Genomic DNA, 18939 nt, shown 5'->3' with positions numbered 1-18939 from the left:
GAGAATGACAAATAAAGGGAGTAAACATGAAGGTCTTCCTGCCACCCCCACAATCTACTCTGGGCCCGAGTTTACATGTCTCTATACTTAGAACTGCCCCTTCTCTTTTTCTCCTTTACTCATCAAACACATTTTTATTGAGCACCTATTATGACACTGACTTAGGCCCTAGTGATAATACAGCAGAATACAAAACAGACAAAAATCCCTTCCCTTACAGAGCTCCTGGAGCTTACATTCTAGTGAACTCAAGACAACCCCTGGAGAAATGACCAAGTTGTGAGCCCAAAAACAACCTCTCTGAGCAGTAGCAAAAGGGATTTCCTGCTGTTTAAGTGAGAAAGAAGCAAGGAAGACCCTTAAGAGTCACCTAAAATGGCAGGGCCCTGTTGCGTTCACTGACCCCATGTCCCAAAAAGCAAAGGGCTCCCTTTTGCCACAGTCCGAGGGCAGGAGGTCAGTGGACAGGGCTCCCAGGGGCCACGCCAGGGCATTTAAAAGTCTGTCCCCAAACCAGGAGAGTAAGAGGGCCACCTGCATAGTGACTAGGATGAGGGATGGTTACCTGTGTACAAGGAGAAAGCTAATTCTGTTTCCCTTGCCAACCTTAGGCTCGACCAAATGAACAAGGAGGCCTTCCGAGCCAGCTGTCCCTGGACCAGAACGGACACCCTGGAGAAGACAAGCTGATGTGGCACGAAGAGGAGCCCGAGCCTCTGGACGCCGAGGAAGAGAAGAGATGCCGGGAAGAATACTGGCGAGAACTGGAGGCCAAGTGCAAGCGGCAGAAGGCGGAGGCAGCCGAGAGGAGACGCCTGGAGGAGCAGAGGCTCCGGGCCCTGGAGCAGCGGCTTTGGGAAGAGAACCGCAGGCAGGAGCTCCTGGAGGAGGAAGGAGAGGAACAAGAGGAAGAGGAGGGAGAACCACAGCCAGTGGCAGGGAAGAGGCAGTGCACAGAGGAAAGGCGGAGGCTGGACGAGCAAGGTAGCCCAGCCCCAAAGTGCAGGGAGCCAGAGGAAGGCGGGCCCCAGGAAGCGGGAGAGAAGGAGCCCCCGGAGGAAGAGGCTGAGCGGCTGCAGAGCCTCGCGCACCAGGAGCTGGAGGCGCGGAGCAGACAGGAGGCGGAGAAGCGGCGGCAGAAAGCAGAGGAGAGAGAGTTGAAGGAACTCAGGAGACTGGAGGAGCTGGAGGAGCAGAGGCGGCGGGAAGCGGAGAAGCAGCGGTTGGAGGAAGAGGAGAGGAAGAGGCGGGAGGAGGAGGAGGAGCAGCGGCTGCGGGAGGAAGAGGAGAGGAAGAGGCGGGAGGAAGAGGAGGAGCAGTGGCTGCGGGAGGAAGAGGAGAGGAAGAGGCGGGAAGAGGAGGAACAAAGGCTGCGGAAGGAGGAGGAGGAGAGGAAGAGGCGGGAAGAGGAGGAACAGAGGCTGCGGGAGGAGGAGAGGAAGAGGCAGGAGGAGGAGGATCAGAGGCAGCGGGAGGAAGAAGAGAACCGGACGAAGGAGCTCAGAAGGCGGCAAGAGGAGGAGACAAGGAGAAGGGAAGAGCTGAGAAAAAGGCAGGAGGAAGTGGAGGCGCAGCGGCGGCGGGCAGCGGAAAGGGAGCCTCAGGGAGCACGGAGAGGGGAGGAGAGTGGGCTGGGGGCGGACGACAGGAGCCCGCTTCAGACGGCCTGTGCAGGGGAACCAGAGCTCCTGAAGCCGGACAAGCAAAGAGAGAACGCCGAGGCACCAGGGGCCTGCAGGAAGCACAGTCCCGAGGCTGAGCCCTCCGGAGAGCCGCAGGCGCAGCGGGGGGATGCTCGCGGGCAGGATGGGTGTGCAGGCCGGGAAGAGAGAGGCGAAGCCCGCACACCCCCTCCCCAGAAACCAGGGGTGTGCGGGGGCGAGGCGCCGGCCCGGGACAGAGACCGCAGGGTGGAGGAGCTGAGGTGGCAGGAGGTGGAGGAGCGGCAGACCATGCCCCGGCCCTACACTTTCCAGGTGTCCTCGGGAGGCAAACAGATTCTCTTCCCCAAAGTCAACCTGAGCCCCGTGACGCCCACGAAAGACGCGGGACTGGCCTCGGCTCCCCACCAGCCAAAGGCCCCCCGGGCCAGCCCGGCCCCCCACGCCCTGCCCTCGTCGCTGAGCATCCCCCACACGGCCATCCTGGTCACGGGGGCCCAGCTGTGCGGCCCCGCGGTCAACCTGAGCCAGATCAAGGACACAGCGTGCAAGTCTCTGCTGGGCCTGTCGGAGGAAAAGAAGCACGGGGACGCCCCTACCCTGGACCACCCACCCCGCGCCCCGGCCGAACCCCGGGGGGCCGGCGGCGGCGGGAAGGCCAGGCCCCCCCAGGAGTCGGCGAGCAGCGCGGCTGCCCTGGCCGAGTGGGCGTCCATTCGGTCCCGCATCCTGAAGAGCGCGGAGGGCGACCCGCGCGGCAAGAGAGACCAGCCCCCGCCTGGGGATGAGCCCGCGCCCCGGGGCCGCTGTGACTCCCGGGGGACCCTCCGGAAGACCCCGCCAGGAAACGCCAAGTTCTCGATCATGCCTGCCTGGCAGAAGTTCTCGGATGGGGGCGCAGAGACCTCCAAACAGAGCGCTGGAGCTGAAAGCGCGAGAAAAAGGCCCGGGCTGGGAGACAGCGACCAGACAGCGCCCCCGCCCCTGGCTGCTGAGAGCAATGAGCCCCAGAAAGGCCCAGAGAATGTGGGGGCGCGCCAGGAGCCAGCAGACACCACCGAGGGCTGCAAATTTGCCAAAGACCTTCCATCCTTCCTCGTTCCGAGCCCTCCGTACCCTCCGCAGAAAGCGGTGGCCCAGGTGGAGCCCGTGACCACGTCGGGCAGTGAGACCGCCGGTGGCGCGGGAAAGCCCGACCCCGCGTTGCCAGGTGGGGAGGAAAAGGCCTCCTCACCTTTTGGAATAAAGTTGAGAAGGACCAACTACTCCTTGCGCTTCCACTGCGACCAGCAGGCAGAGCAGAAGAAGAAGAAGAGGAACAGCAGCGCTGGGGACAGTGCAGAGGGGGGGCCGCCGGCACCAGCGTGCACGGAGGGAGAGAAGGCGGCAGAGGGTGCACCGGCCCTTAAGCATGGCCTATCCCTCCCCGCAGAGAGCAAGCAAGGCCCCGGCAGCTGGAAGGACTCTGCCGTAAGCCCTTCCAGCCCCCCTCCCACAGCCCAGCCTGGACCCTCACCGGTCAGCAGCCAGACCCCGGCCCCGGAGCACACCAAGGCAGCAAACAGAATGCCGATGGCGCAGAAGCCAGCCCTGGCGCCCAAGCCCTCCGGTCAGACGCCACCGACCTCCCCGCTCTGCAAGCTGAGCAGGCCCTACCTGGTAGAGCTGCTGGCTCGGCGGCCGGGGAAGCCTGACCCGGAGCCCAGTGAGCTGTGCAAGGAGGGCCAGGAGCGCCGTGAGCCTGGGCCACCCTCGCCACCACCTCCCAGGAGGGAAGAGAAGGAAGAGGTGGAAGCAGAGAGGAAAGCTGGTGCCCCTGCTCTGTCTGCAGCCCCACAGGAGAAGCCTCCCCAAATGCCCGAGGCCGGGAGGAAAGGTACGTAAACCTGGGTCGGAAAACTGCCTCTGTCCAACTGGTTCACGTCACAGCTAAAGCCAGGCTGCCCAAGGCCGGAAGTAGCCAGTGGAGCTCTAGTGGCAGCAGTTCCCTTCATGAGAAGCCCGTTTGCCATTCCTGGAGGGAGGGGATCTTAGTGAGGCTCTTTACTTTTGTGAAGAGGAAACGTCTGTGGCCCAAAGCTTTTTGGAAAGTTGATTGAGCCACATGCTGGCTGGAAAGGGGACCAGGGCCAGGGGCAAGCAGTCTGAACCAGCAGCAGCAGCAGGGCCAGGTGGAGAAGACAAGCATGTCCCCGAGCTTTCCATGCCATGGATGTGGGGAAGGACGAGGTGAGTGGTTTCGAAAGGCTTTCCCTTGGCTATAGAGAAGGTGGAAAGGCGAAGCAGAGACGTCCTGGGATAGGTGCAGGGTTCCTAAGGAAGGATTACGGTCACACCTCATTTCTCAAACGTCTCCCCATCTTGCAGTTCGATTCCCATCCAAGCTATTCACAGAAAAAAAATGTCGGTTGTCGAACCAATCTTCGGTTTTTGACCTGACATCCCTTTCATGCTGATACTTCATGACAAAAAGCATCTCTCAGGCAACAAAGGAGAGAGTGCTTTTGTAGCTGGTGAAATCAGTGATTAGCACAATCTGAAAAGATAAAGAGGCCGTCAACGGTGCTGATGTTGCTAAGGGTGTGAAAGAAGCAAGGATCACAGGCAATTGAAGAGGCAGAAAAACTGTTGATTTGGATAAAGGAAAAGCAGGTGGCCAGTGACAGCATTTCCGAGGCAGTGATATATGAACAAGCAAAGATAACGCTGCTTCTGACCTGAAAGACATCCCTGGAATGAGTGCTGAAAGTGATTCCTTTAAGGCTAGTAGCAGGTGGTTCAATAAATGTAAGAAAAGCAGTGTTTGTTTATGGATTAAACAGTACATTAGATGTGTACTGTATACAAGAAAGGTTAAAACAGGGAGTCATTTGGGGGGGTGTCTGGAATGGATTAATTCAGTTTACATTATTTCTTTTAAATGGGGGAAATGATTTAGTTTTTGAACAAACAGCTTCTCGAACAGCCTTCCGGAGCTAATTAAGTTTGAGAACCGAGGTTCCACTGCATTTGCTACTTTGGGATTGGCTGTGGGACAACAGTCCAAAAGCTCATGCGTAAGCAAGCTGTGGTGGCGTCTGGGCCGTCAGCCAAGTCCCTCAGATAAACGCCATCTGGAAGCTGATGCGAAGTTTCAGCGTCCATTCAGGCATGGAGGCAGTCTTTTGTTTCTGCCAACAGTCATTACCTGGTGGACCTCCCTTACATCTCTCTCCCCTTTTCTGGCCCACTGTAATTTAATTTAGGACACTCCCAAATTTTTCTCATCACTTTTCCACTCTTCACCATTTTGGAAATCCGAACTGATTCTGCTATGTATCTGGGGCTCACGCCCATTCATATTTACCGAACACAAGTTAAAGGTGCCCACGGCAATGAAATACCCCAATGAATGAAGATGCCCCGGTCATTGGGAGGGGCAGTGCGGGTAAAGACTGGGCTTGCCTAGACGATCGACTGCTGTCTGTGGGCAGTAGCAATACCACAGTAGGCTGGTAGGGGGCTTCCAGCAGCTCCACCAGCCTGGGCCTCTGCGTGAATAATTGGCTGGGTCTCAGGTTTATGCAAAATGCTCTACAATGGCACCCCCACGCCACCAGCTCGCCACTGGGAAGCCCTCCAGTAAAGAAATTGTAGAGCCACCCTCACTCCTGGCTGCCCCTCTTGGCTCTTCAGACCTGATGTTTGGGACCGCTCCCTGGCCACTTGGATTGGCTTTGGGACCCCTAAGAGCTTTTACCTGGTAGTTCTCACTTCTGATTTGCAGAGCAGGCCAAGTGTGGCCACAGCCCAGAAGTCTCACATCTCAGAGAAATTCTCCCCTGAGGTGTTTTAGGGAGGGATTGTTTTTATTTCTTCTGTTTATTGTTTAGGGTTAGGGTGGTTCTTGCTGAGAAAAGAGCCTGTGTCCTGAGGGGTATTGGTTGGTTGCTCACCCTGCCACCCGATTTAACCTAGACTTGACTGGTTTCCTGGACTGTCGACCAGCAGTTTCCAAACCATTTCTCCCTGATGGTTTCTGTCTGTCCTGACAGTGAGGAGCCCGTTTTTCAGCCTTTGGTTTTCCTTTCAGCCTCTGCACTGGGCCCCGGGGAGATAGCCACAGTGAATCCCTGGGAGCCCATTAAGAGAGGTCCCTTAGTTGGACACAATCCCCGTTGGCTTTCAGAGCTAGGTATTTTTGGGGCCTTGTCTCTCAGGCAGAAGTCTTAGAATTTGGGGCACCAAATGTAGGGTCCACCCCTGCCCCCTTTCCTCCCCCCAGGTTGTGAGTTGCAATGCCTGGGGTGGGATTTATGGTGAAATTGTGTCTCAGCCTCTCCTATTCATTTGCCCAATGCAGTGGTTCTCAACCTTGGCTGCACATTAGAATCACCTGGGAATCTTTTTAAAATCCTGATTTCTGGGCCTCATCCTCCAGAAATTCTGTTTCTTTGTTATGGGGTGGGGCCACAACGTTAGCAACAAAGAAACAGAATTTCCGGAGGATGAGGCCCAGGAATCAGGTGATTTGATTTGAGAACCACTGGCCCAATGTGTAGGCGTCACTCAACTAGTTTCTGGATTTTAGTCAGAGGCAGTTGTTCTGTATGTAGCTGCAGACTCGGTATGTCTGTGGGAGGACAGGGTTCGGGACCCTATGTCACCATCCTGAACCAGAACACCCATTTTTAGTTTTTTAAAATATGTTTTATTGATTTTTAGAGAGAGAGAGAGAAGGAGAGGGAGAGAGAGATAGAAACGGCAATAAGAGAGAATCATCCATCTGCTGCCACCTGCATGCCCCCTACTGGGGATAGAGGCTGCAACCCGGGCATGTTCCCTGACCCGGAATGGAGACTCAAGCCTCTGGGTGCCTGGGTCCATGCTCAACCACTGAGCCATACCGGCCAGGCCCCCACTTTTAGTTTTCACATTAGCTTTTGCACCAGTAACTTTTGTAGTCATCAAAGCCCCTCTCACAGCCTGGCCTGCTCCAGCACACTCCTATCTTCTCCCCTAAAAAATAATGTTCCAATGCTGCATCTTTCTCTTACACTTTTCCCTTTGGTTATAATTTTCTACCAAAAGCTATTCCTGCCCCTGTTTTCTTTATCAGTTTCCAGATTCTAGGTTGTCAGGCTCCACTAATTGACTTTTTCTTTATTTGGTAGAAAAGAAGCATGAAAACAAGGACCGTATGCCTTGTGACTGGTTGCTGCCTAAAGACCCTTCTGTCTGACTCTAGACCAGGGCTGACCAAATTTGTTTGACTAAACACCCCATTGGAATAAATTGCCTGGTCCTCCAATTTATTTGTTAACTGTGTCCATGTTAAAACCCCTGGAGCGCCATATATACACTTAGGGTGCCGTTCACTGAAGCAGTAGCGGATGTGAATCCATATTGCAAATTGTGGCATTATCTTTTATTTCTTTGGCCAACTTCTTGTCAGATCTGATTTCTTCACAAAGTGGCAGGCAAAGAGCTTGCTTGTCAGCTCTACTGTGGCCTCATGCTCGCATTAGGAAGTAGAGTAAATCTGTGGTCTGTTTGCAGGAATTGTCCATTTCATAAAGGGTCATTTAGATCAAAGGAGATGGGACATTCATAAACTTACCTAACCGCAGAACCTCACCCCTCGCCGTATGCTAAAAGCCAAGCCAGTGAGGACGGGATTGCTGGTTCTCATCTGAGCGCTCCCAGCTTCCCCCGGGAGTCTCTACACATGCCATTTGTTGTACCTGGCCTTCTGGTCTATGGGCTGAGTGAGAATGTCAATGCCAGTCTAAACATCAAATATTAGAGGCCCGATGCACAAAAATTTGTGCACTCAGAGGGGGAGTCCCTCAGCCTGCCTATGCCCTCTCACAGTCTGGGATCCCTCGAGGGGTAACCACCTGCTGGCTTAGGCCTGCTCCCTGGGGGATTGGGCCTAAGCTGGCAGTCAGACATCCCTCTGGAAGCCCAGGAGCCCTCGGGGGATGCCCACTTGCCAGCAGGGAGCAGGCCTAAGCTGCAGTCGGACATCCTTAGCGCTGCTGAGGAGGCGGGAGAGGCTCCCACCACCACCGCTGTACAGGCAGCCATCAGCCTGGCTTGTGACTGAGCAGAGTTCTCCCTGTGGGAGCACACTGACCACCAGGAGGCAGCTCCTGCATTGAGCATCTGTCCCCTGGTGATCAATGTGTGTCATAGTGACCAGTCATTCCCAGTGGTTCTGCTGTTAGGGTCAATTTGCATATTACCCTTTTATTATATAGGATAGAGGCCTAGTGCATGGGTAGGGGCCGGCTGGTTTGCCCTAAAGGGTGTCCGGATCAGGGTGGGGGCCCGCTGGGGTGCCTGGCCAGCCTGGGTGAGGGGCTGAGGGCCATTTTTAGATTGGCCACACTCCCTTCAGGGTGGGGGTCCCCGCTGGAGTGCCTAGCCAGCCTGGGAGAGGAGCTGAGGGCCGTTTTCAGACTGGCCACAGCCCCTTCAGGTTAGGGGTCTCCCCTGGGGTTCCTGACAAGCCTGGGTGAGGGGCTGATGGCTGTTAGCAGGCTTGCCACAGCCCCTTCAGTGTGGGGGTCCCCACTTGGGTGCCTGGCCAGCCTGGGTGAGGGGCTGAGGGCCATTTTCAGGCTGGCCACAGCCCCTTCAGAGTGGGGGGGGTCCTGCTGGGGTGCCTGGCCAGTCTGGGTGAGGGGCTGATGGCTGTTTGCAGGCTGGCCATGGCCCCCAGCCACCCAAGCTCCCAGTGAAGGCTGGCTGGAAGCAGGTATCTGGGATTTATTTAGCTTCTATAATTGAAACTTCGTTACCTTCCGTGGAGGCCAGAGCCGGCCAGGGCAGGCAGGAAGCTTGGCTTCCTCCATCGCTGGGGCAACCAAGCCTCCTGCTTGCTCCAGCTCTGTGGCTGCCGGCCGCCATCTTGGGTGGGTTAATTTGCATATAGTCACTGATTGGTTGGTGGGTGTGGCTTGGGGCATAGCGAAGGTACGGTCAATTTGCATGTTTGTCTTAGATTAGAAAAGCTTGATTTCACTTTTATTTTTATATTTTTAAAGATATATAAATAGAAATTCTAAGCTTTTCTTCCTTTACCCCCCCGTGAATGGCCTTGCGCATCCCCTAGGGCACACACACCCTTTTTGTTTGAGACCACTGCTTTAGAAAGAGGTTTCTATTCCTGGGACCGAGGCCAGTGAGGACCAATACCAAGGTGAAGCCACTGGGAGGGCGGAGACTCTGAACCAATCCTGATGGGAATTAAAATAGCAATGATCGCCCAACCTCCCCCATCCCCCCCACCCCCACCCCACTCCCCACCGTGTTTCTCCTGTAACACTTTGATTACAGATATCTCATTCAGAAACTCCCAGCCCCTGAGCCCCTGACGGCAGGTAGAACAGATAGTAACTGGCCTTTTCTCCAAGCACTGACCCTGGGGAGCAATGATTAGAACCCCGTAAATGCCAGGAGGTGCCTGCGTGTCTCCCCGGGACCTGAAGGAGCAAACTTAAGTGGGCTGTGGTTCTGCTTGTCCACTGAGTTTAGAATGAGAGAGAATAGGTTTAAACATTGCAACAAAATAAAATTTTAATGAGATATTCTGAACTCCCTGACCAAAAAGGTTATGTGATTAACAAAGAACATCTCTATCTTTCAAAACCTTGAATGAAATGAGTGATTTTACTGCTTTGGAAAATTTCAACAGTCATCCCTTGTGCTTAATCATTTACAAAGTGTTTTTATTTATAACATTTAGTTCAGCCTCACGGCATATGTAGAGGTAGACAATCTTAGCTCAGTTTTACAGATGACAACACCAACATCTGAGAAGTCTGATGACTTGCCTGCTCCCCACAGTGGTAAAGCCAGTTTGGGGAAGAGTTCTCTCCCAGGTAAAATGATCTTCCCAGTAACCTAGGACCGCCTCCAGTAACTCTCACCTGGCATTTGTAAAATGCTGTTAGCCTTTAAAAACATTTCTGATTATGTCCTCATGTTACTTCTTGGACCTTACTCATATATTTGTTCAAAACAACATTGTTTAAAAATGCCGTAGGATTTAGCAAAGCCTTCTTGTCTTGTTCCTTTTCTTGCAGTTCTTTTAAACCTGATCTATGATTCTCATTTTTCCCTGCATCTCTTGGATAATATTTTGGGCACAGTTCTTTTAGTCACTTTAGAAAACAATTTTTATTGTGGTCAAAGTGTGTAACATAAAATTGGCTATCTTTTCTCAGTGTACACTTCAGTAGTCTTAAGCATATTTCACATTGTGCACAGCAAATTTTTCATCTTGCAAAACTGAAACTCTATAAGCATTAAACAACATTCAACTTTCTGTTTCTATGAATCTGACTACTCTAGAAGCATCACATAAGTGGAATCATCTAGTATTGTCTTTTTTGGTGACTGGCTTATTTCACTTAGTACAATGTCTTCAAGGTTCATCCATATTGTAGCATATGACAGGATTTCCTTCCTTCTTAAGGCTGAATGACCTACCCTTGTGTGTATATACCACACTTGGTTTATCCATTCATCTGTCCATGGACACTTAGATTGCTTGCACCTCTTGGCTCGTTTGACTAGTGCTGCTGTGACCATGGGTGTGCAAACATCCCATGTACTTTTGGATAAAAGCTCAGAAATGGAATTGCCGGGTTCTATGGTAGTTCTATTTTTAATTTTTTTCAGAACTAACCTGTTTTCCACACCAGCTGTACCATTTTACATTCCCACCAACAGTGCACAGAATTCTAATTTTCCACATCCTCGCCAACACTTGTTATTTTCTGTTGATTTTTTTTTTTACGGTAGCCATCCTGATGGGTGCGAGGTGATACCCTCATTGTGGTTTTGATTTGCATTTCCCTAGTAATTAGTGATGTTGAGCATCTTTCTATATGCTTGTCGGTCATTTGTATGTCTTCTTAAGAGAAATGTCTATTCCAGTCCTTTGTTCATTTTTAATTGGGTATTTTGTTTTTTGTTGTTAAGCGGTCGGAGTTCTTCCTATAGTTTCTGTCACTTTTTGAAAAGAAAAAGTCCCCTAGGCACTTGCAGTAACAACAGTCTCATGTTAGTAATTAATATGTCCCCTCCAGTGTCATAATCAGAACTCCAAACACTATTTCAAATTAAAGTGTCTCCCTTCTTAAAGGAGTTAAGTAGCTTTCCTAAGGTCACAAAAGGTCAAACCCAGGTCTGCTCAGTTCTAGAGCCCAACCTCAGCGATCACCCATCTGTGAAGTGTGTTTACCCCAGTTGCATAGGCAAGACAGTCAATGTAAGAGAAACACAGACTGGAAGCTGGAAGCCCTTGGTTCACAATTCAGCCTGTACATTAACTGCTGGGTGACCTCGGACACGGGACTTGGTCACTGTGGATCTCATTACTCACGTCTATCAAAGGAGGGCACTGGGCCAAAATCATGGTTCCCACTGGGTTCCTCAGAGCCCTGCTGCCCTTAGAAGACCCCGGGGCAGAGCAGTGCCCCCATTTTCCTCTTTCATACTTTGGGGTTCAACATAGGATACTGTTTGTAAGGGGGAAAGTTTTTGCAAAATTTTGAAAAGCAATAAATTAAAAAAGAACAACAATGAATCAGATAACCCCCTGGGTCCCTTGTGGGTCTGAGATTTTATGACACTGGAGATTTTTTTTCTATTTAGAGGGAAGAGAAAGGCTCTTGTTTCTGTTGATCCAAGATAGTACTTTCCTACCCAGTGGAGTCGCTCAGGCATGAGCACGGAGTTTTACTAGGAAGGGCCAGTTGAATGTTCAGCGGGCTGATGAATACGTCACAGGTTTTAGGGGGTGAGGTACTGAGGTACGAGAACAGTTCATTTCACTGAAAGCTGGCTTTTGTCTTTACTAATTCTGATCACAGTTCAAAGGTGTGTGTTGCAGGGGAGGGAGTCCCACACCACCAGCAATTCTCAGACACCAGCTGGTGTCTCACAATTCAACTCAAGATGGTGTTCTATTCTACAGGTTAAAGGCTTAGTCCCATAAGGCTGTACCTTCAGATCCAGGTGCTTCTGACTGGTTAAAATCAGAGGTTCCCAGGAACCCCCTCCTTGGGTTTGATTAATATTCTCGAGTGGCTCATGGAACTCAGAAACATTTGACTTACTAGATCACTGGTTTGTTATAAAAAGGATAGAACTCGGGAACAGCCAGGTGGAAGAGATGCATACAAGGATACAAGGTATGGAGAAAGGGCAGGGAGGTCCCATGCTCTCTGGGTGGCCAACCTCCCGGCACTTCCACCTCGTCACCAACCCAGAAGCTCTCCAAACCCTGACCTTTGGGGTTTTATGGAGACTTCATTACACAGGTATGATTGGTTAGATCTTTGGCCATTGATTCAACCTCCAGGCTTCCCCCCTCCCAGGAGGTTGGGGGGTGAGATTGTAAGCTCTAATCTTCTGATTACTCAGTTGGTTCACCCAGCAACCAGCCTCTCCCCGCCCCCCCCCCCCACATCCTTAAGTGTGGTCCCTAAGTAGCCTCATTCACATAACATGAGACACCTTTACGCTCTCATCACTTAGCTCTGTGCCAGAAACAGGACAAAGACCAAATATGTATTTCTTACCACAAATCACAGTATCAGTCTTTTTTCCCCCACAGAAAAGCCGGTGCTTCAGAGCAGACACTCTTTAGATGGCTCCAAACTTGTGGAGAAAGTTGAAACCGCGCAGCCACTGTGGATAACATTAGCCCTGCAAAAGCAGAAGGGGTTTCGGGAGCAGCAAGCGACTCGAGAGGAGAGGAAGCAAGCGAGGGAGGCCAAACAGGCAGAAAAGCTCTCCAAGGACAACGTGAGTAGCCTGGTCTTCAGCTTTAACCCTGCCTTTCTGAGCTTGTCTCTTTTATGGCTGCAAGAACTTAAAAAAGGAAAAGAAAGTCCAGCCAGTGGGGCTCAGTGGTTGAATGTCCACCTATGAACCAGGAGGTCATGGTTCGATTCCCAGTTGGGACACATGCCAGGGTTTCAGGCTCGATCCCCAGTAAGGGGCAGCTGCTTCTCATCATTGATGTTTCTATCTCTCTCTCCCTCGCCATTCCTCTCTGAAATCAATTTAAAAAAATTTTTTTTGAAAAAAAAAGGCTAACTGGGAGTGGCGTAGAATATCTAGAAAGAATAGAGCAATAAACAAATTAACCACCACTAGACAGGAAAGCATTTTCAGTCAGAAATTTTATTCAGTTCCCTTATGCTATTAAGGTAACTTGATTTGGCAGAATTCACAATGTAATTAGTAGCAACAATCCACACACACGACAGTTACGTGAGGAATATGAAGATGATTGTATGGCAGCAGGGCTTTGGAGGAAATCAGTCTCTCTCTCTGTGACCTGCTTTTACAGTTAACTTGACGGGGCTCTTCGAGGAAAGTTGCGTCCCCTCTTGGGGACATTTGTACTGAGCTGCTTCATGATCAGGGCCAGGGTTGGAGACACGTTGCTCCCAAGTGCACTCCAACTGCTCCTTTGGGAACAGAAGCTGGTGCTGACCGGCAGAACCCCCCAGGCCCTGCACTGTGCGTCTTTGCATGTACTTAGGTTGAAAACATACTTTTCCTTTCTGTGCCCACCCAGGTCAGTGTCAGTCCACAGCCAGGAAGCAGCAGTGTCAGCAGAGCTGGATCTCTGCTCAAGTCCATGGCTCATCCAGAAGACAAGAAGCCGGAGACAGCAGGGTCCAGGCTTGAGCGCAGAGAGCAGCTGAAAAAGGCCAACACCCTTCCCACATCTGTGACAGGTAGCGAGAGCAGGACCATTTCTGTTTGACCTCAGTTACAGGTTTCTCTTCTTGGAGCATGCTTTATTTCCTCAGGTGTAATAACAGCACAGGCTGTTTCACCACCACTCTCATAAACTTAGACACTGATCATCAGCTCATCTGACAAAGAACACCAGAAACTCACTGTCAGTGGTGTGATGGCCATTGTTTTAGCAATCAGTTAGGGAGCAGAGAATCCTCTGATTTGTAGTATGTGCCATGTACTGTGGTGTAAATATTCCCACCATGGCCAATTTCAACCTATCAATGTGGTCTGATAAATTTCTGAAGTTAACAAGGTGTGATATGAGCCATCTCCAATGCCCCACTGCCTGTAGTCCAACAAAACTAGGTTTATTAACTTGCTGTAGTAAGGGAGACTACATATCTTAAGGACCTCTAAACAAAGGAAGAGATACGATTCTAGTAGAATTTGGGGGAAAGGGTGAAGTTTAGGTAAAATTTAAGTGGAGCAGAGTTTTGATAGGCTTAAAGCAAAGCGAGGGTGTGGGGTGTACATGAAGGGGTTGATATCAAGCCTGAGTTGAAAAGTAGACTCAGGGCCCTGTCTTCCTGGCACTACCACGTTAAAATGAATGTGTGAAAGTTGTATCTGAAAACCCCCACCTGGGGCTCTGTAGCTGGGATGGAAACAAGCTGTGTTTGAGTCAGTGACCCAGGTGGCTGAGATGCTCCAAAGTGGGATGGATGGTCCCTTTCGCCAATGCGATTTCAAAGGGCAAGTGTCTGACCAGCTGTGACTTCAGAGAGCAAGGTTGTTCGGCTCAAAGTTCTGGATGTTAATTAACAGCAGTGTTGATACGTTCATGACACTTTATAAAAGATACCTACACATTTTTTTAAAATCCTTGATTCTAATAAAAGGTAAAATGATCCATAATGTTTCCAACTATGTGCTTATTACAAATCGCCTGGAGGAGGGATGAATCTAAACAAGTTTCCTCCAGGGTTAATAGGGCATGTTGTGCACCCTGGGCAGCCCTGTTCCCAGGAGGGCATCCAACCTCCAGACCCAGGGTTTTTGTACGCCTTGGTTACCTGCGTGCTGAGTTCTGGAAATGTAAAGAGGTCTCACCATGAAAGCTGTATTTACTATTTGGTGAGGAGAAAACAGTTTTTTTTTGGAAACCGCTTTGGAGCACTGTACAATTTCTCAAGAACCTCCATGGGTATTATTTCATTAGGCTTTTATACCCAGGAATTAAGGGCTCTATACATTATGTGGGTGTGTCAGAGAATTAGTTCAAAATTAAGTGAGAAGCTCCAAAATCAGAGATTACACCTTTCTCTGCCCTGATTTCTTAGAAGCTCCAAAGCAGTTGTTCTTAACCTTCCTAATGCCACGACCCCTTAATACAGTTCATGTGGTGTGACCCCCAATTTCATTGTTACAAATTGAACATAATTAAAGCATAGTGATTAATCACAAAAACAATATGTAATTATATATGTGTTTTCCGATGGTGTTAGGCAACCCCTGTGAAAGGGTCGTTTGACCCCTAAAGGGGTCGCGACCCACAGGTTGAGAACCACTGCTCCAAAGGGTTACTGCAGTTCAGGTGGCTCCAGTTATGATAGCCAGCCTTGTTCTGAAATACTGTATTTGTCTTTCCCACCAGTAGTTCCTGAGGTCTGCTTTGGGTGGGATCCCTCACCTTAAGAAGTGTTTATGATGTGGTAAGAAAGCAATATGAGGCAAAAGAATTGCTAGACAAGACTGAGAGTCCTAAGAGCTGGCAGGATCTGTGGGCCTGAGGGGGAAGGAACCCCAGGTGTGCCTGGTGAGGGCGGGCACTTTTGACCTCACCAGCTTGGTAAATCCAAACTGCTTGTTTGATCGTTTTCTTATGGCATTGATTGGCTATATGATTAGAATTACAAAATTTACCTTTTATTTTTTATTATCATGCAGACCTAGCTTCTGTGCACAGAAAAAAAATGCTTCTAGAAATTATCTGAAATTAGGACTGACTGCACTGTGATCACTATAATGTTGCACGTTAACAGTTATAATCACATAGCTTGCTTTCTCTAATTCTCAACGAAGATGCCCAGTGTCTCACTGAGTTTTCCTTTCTGAATCCCATTGTATGATACATCAAAGTGTGGCTCTGACTCATACCTTTCTCCTTTTCCTTCAAAATGCAACCCAGTGGAGATCTCTGATTCGCCTCCCCCAGCGCCACTGGTGAAAGAAGTCACAAAGAGGTTTTCCACCCCAGATGCTGCTCCCGTGTCAACAGAACCAGCCTGGCTGGCTTTGGCCAAAAGGAAAGCCAAGGCCTGGAGCGACTGCCCACAGATTATTAAGTAAAGAGTGATTCTTCTCCATTCCTATTCCCAGTTATTGGCTCCTCTCTTGTCCTATTTATTTATTTTTTATATGAGGTAAAGAAACCAAGCTAGGGAAAAGAAGCATGTTTTATAGGCTCTAAAATAACATTTAGAAACTGAACTGGTGGTATTCCTTGTAAGAGTGTATTTGCACAACCCTAGGTCCTGGTGCCTTGAGCTCCTCCTAGTTCTAAAGAGAAAGTTCTGTCCGAGGGACCACAGGAAGCAAGATCTCCTAAGAACTCCTCAGGAGAGCCTGCCACCCCATTCCATAGCCCTTCCACACATGGACACCCACACACCACTGAACATGTACTTTTGCCAATCTTTATAATGGTTTTTTGACTCTGTGCTCCAATTTCTTTCATCCAAAACCTTTACCCTGCCATATTTAAGGATTTCTATCTTTTTCTACAGCAATGGTGAAAGGACCACAGGGAGAAATAAGAACCCTCATTCTCCCGAGAGCAGCCAGTAACTGAATTGCAAGTCACAGTCTGGCTCCCAACTCTGTGCCCATGTCTGGTTTTCATGAATTTTCCCCAACCTGAACTAACACAGAAAGGGAATCCATCCATGCCTCTTCCACACTGATCCACAGGCCCCATTACACCAGGACTCTCCTTCAGGACATGTTCAACATCTGGCCCATTTGGCTCCTAGGGAACATTTTTATTTAATATGGTAAAAAAAGGAAACTACAAATTACCTTTCTGTCTGAGACTCCCCCCATCTAGTGCAGTTGTTCTTGAGATGTCCAGGCTCCATCAGGCCTACTGTGAGGACAGGGCTAGAAACGTATATTCTCTCAAAACTCTTCAAATGAATTCTGATATATCCAAGGTTGAGAACCTTGGAATACACTGCTTCTACTGTAATCTAGATTTTAAAACTCTGAGAGGGAGACTCTGCACCCAAAGAAGCAAAAGTGAGATGGGAAAAATAATAAAACCATTCCCCCTCCCCCAGCTGTTTAGTTAACAGGAAGATAAGATTTGGAGCCTTTGTACTAAGGATCTCCTGTGGGAAGTTTCCTTCTTTACCATAACTGACTAATTCATATTCAGAGTCAAATATTCAATAGCATTTATCATTCAGAGCATTCACCTTGCTACCTTTAAAAAACATCTCAGAGTTTTAAGTGGCCTTGTTATTATACACATGTGATACAAAGAAGGGACCTGGCTATTTAAAAGCCACATATATTCACTATTTCCCTAAATTTGCTTTACATGAAACACAGACATACAGCAAGCCCACACATTGCTGCTGCTAATTTTACATTTCGTGGTGTTGGCACATTCCCATTTTCTTAGCTCCTGACTCCCAAGTGTAAGTACAGATCTTTTGCCCAGTGCGAGGAAAATTACATCCTTTTTTTCCTCTCCTACAGAAAAACACATTTTATTATTATGCATCATTACTCTCCTTTATGCTCACTTAACAGGCAATGTGCTATTATTCTGTGCTGTTATTCTACCATTTACCTTAAGGAAAGGATGACTGGCAGTTATTTACCATATAGAAGGCATTTTCTTTCTGGAGACGATGGCTCGGCCTTATGGTAGCAGCTGGCATGTGTGGTCATAAGGATAGCCGTACTCTTGCAAGTAGGATTTAATATTATATATATATACTGGACCTTCAGACTGTTAAGAATCAATGGAACTTTAATTTTTTTTATCACTATGGGAAGCAATATTCTACTGCACGTTTTCCAGCTGATGTTCATTTTTAAGTCAAATATGTAGACATTTGTTAGTTTCAATGATTTCCTCAGTAATATAACACTTTTAACAGGAGTTTTTTCACCTGAGTCCTGGAATTTTAGTGCGACAGTAATTCATCTGAATTGACCTTTTCTATCATCTCACCAGTTTGGATGTCACAGTAATGGCAGAGAGCAAGTGAAGAAATCTGATTAACGAAGAATGGTAGATGAGTGCACTCTGTACCGGCTCACTTACCATAAAGCCCAAACAAAACAGGAGAAATAACTCAGTTAAAAAGTTTCCTTCAAAATCCTAAAAGAAGAGTATACTGAGGAAAGCACAGTCACGGCATTTACTTCCAACAACTTCTAAAGGCTATGTTTAATATTTCATGTAAAAATTACTCCAAATTTGCACTAAATACCAATGAAGTGTTATTTTGCTTTAATTGTGTTGCAGTCTTTTCTCATCAACAAAGTATGGGGGAAATTCTGTAAAAACAAAAAATTCAAGACTTTTAAAAAAATCCTATTGCAATGTTAAATACACAGGTGGTTTTTTGTTTATTTGTTTTTAATTAAAACATACACACACTTCCCTTGGCAAGGTTATAGATGATTAACCTCTGTTCATAGACATATATATATATAACTAGAGTTTTTGTTTACTTTTTAAATTTTTCAAGTGCAATTGTTTCTTATACATTAATTACTATTAAATTATCATTTTAGCCAGTTATCAGCAAATTGTAGTATGTATTGTCTCTTCTTGTGACATTTAGCTTAATTGCTTATTTTAAAGCAGAAATATTAGAGTTACAAGTGTCTTGCAATATTTTTACCAACAATAAAATTAAGTAGAGGCTTAACCATGAAAATACCTTAGTGTGATTTTAATATTATTTTTAGATTTTGGTTGTATAAAGTTTTAATGTAAAATGTCCACTATTGAAGGAAAATGATCTTTCAATAAAAAAATACCCACAAGATCTTTAGCACCAACAGAATTTCCTTTTCAAGTTTATGTCTTTACTAATTTCAAGCAAGCTCATATTTACATAGCTTTTGTTGCAAAAGAAATACTTCAAGGCATTTTATATGGTACCTTATTATATTTTTTACTAGGTGTTTTTGGAGAAAACTAATGAATAGGGTCAAATAAAATGTTTATCTTAATCCTCAGTTGGAATCAAATGGTCTGTGTCTCAGACAATATGATCCTACAACCTCCTTACTCAGAGTGTGGGTGATGGAACAGCAGCATGTTTCAAAGCTGAATGCATGTGAAAAACACAGCTTAGGGCCCTGGGCCAGAGCTACTGACCCACATGGCTGGATTAGGTCGGAGTGAGTGATGTGGGTGAGGTACTCGCCTTGGTGCACAAAAACTCAAATACTGTTTTGGAGGCGAGTCCAAGATGGTGGTATAGGAGGTTGCTAAGCT

The 18939-nt window shown here is 48.3% G+C and overlaps 1 protein-coding gene across 7 annotated transcripts in view; it reads left to right on the top strand.

Annotated features, from left to right (window-relative positions):
* Positions 1 to 18939, top strand: part of CRACD (capping protein inhibiting regulator of actin dynamics) — a 228773-nt gene that overhangs the window by 208796 nt on the left and 1038 nt on the right. For 4 of the 7 annotated variants that reach the window (XM_070396234.1, XM_070396226.1, XM_070396268.1 and 1 more), the window contains 4 exons: positions 612 to 3537; positions 12274 to 12464; positions 13246 to 13408; positions 15604 to 15760. In XM_070396234.1, the coding sequence (XP_070252335.1) occupies positions 612 to 3537; positions 12274 to 12464; positions 13246 to 13408; positions 15604 to 15760 (3437 nt within the window). Of the gene's footprint in view, positions 1 to 611; positions 3538 to 6814; positions 6959 to 12273; positions 12465 to 13245; positions 13409 to 15069; positions 15128 to 15603; positions 18483 to 18939 lie in introns of those variants that run through there. The other 3 variants (XM_070396258.1, XM_070396250.1, XM_070396275.1) reach the window with 3 other exon arrangements.

The sequence above is a fragment of the Myotis yumanensis genome, unplaced genomic scaffold, assembly GCF_028538775.1.
Source record: "Myotis yumanensis isolate MYYU_CA2020_CCGP unplaced genomic scaffold, mMyoYum1.0.hap1 SCAF_1, whole genome shotgun sequence".
NCBI classification, from domain to species: domain Eukaryota; kingdom Metazoa; phylum Chordata; class Mammalia; order Chiroptera; family Vespertilionidae; genus Myotis; species Myotis yumanensis.
This window is presented reverse-complemented; position numbering and strand designations above follow the sequence as displayed.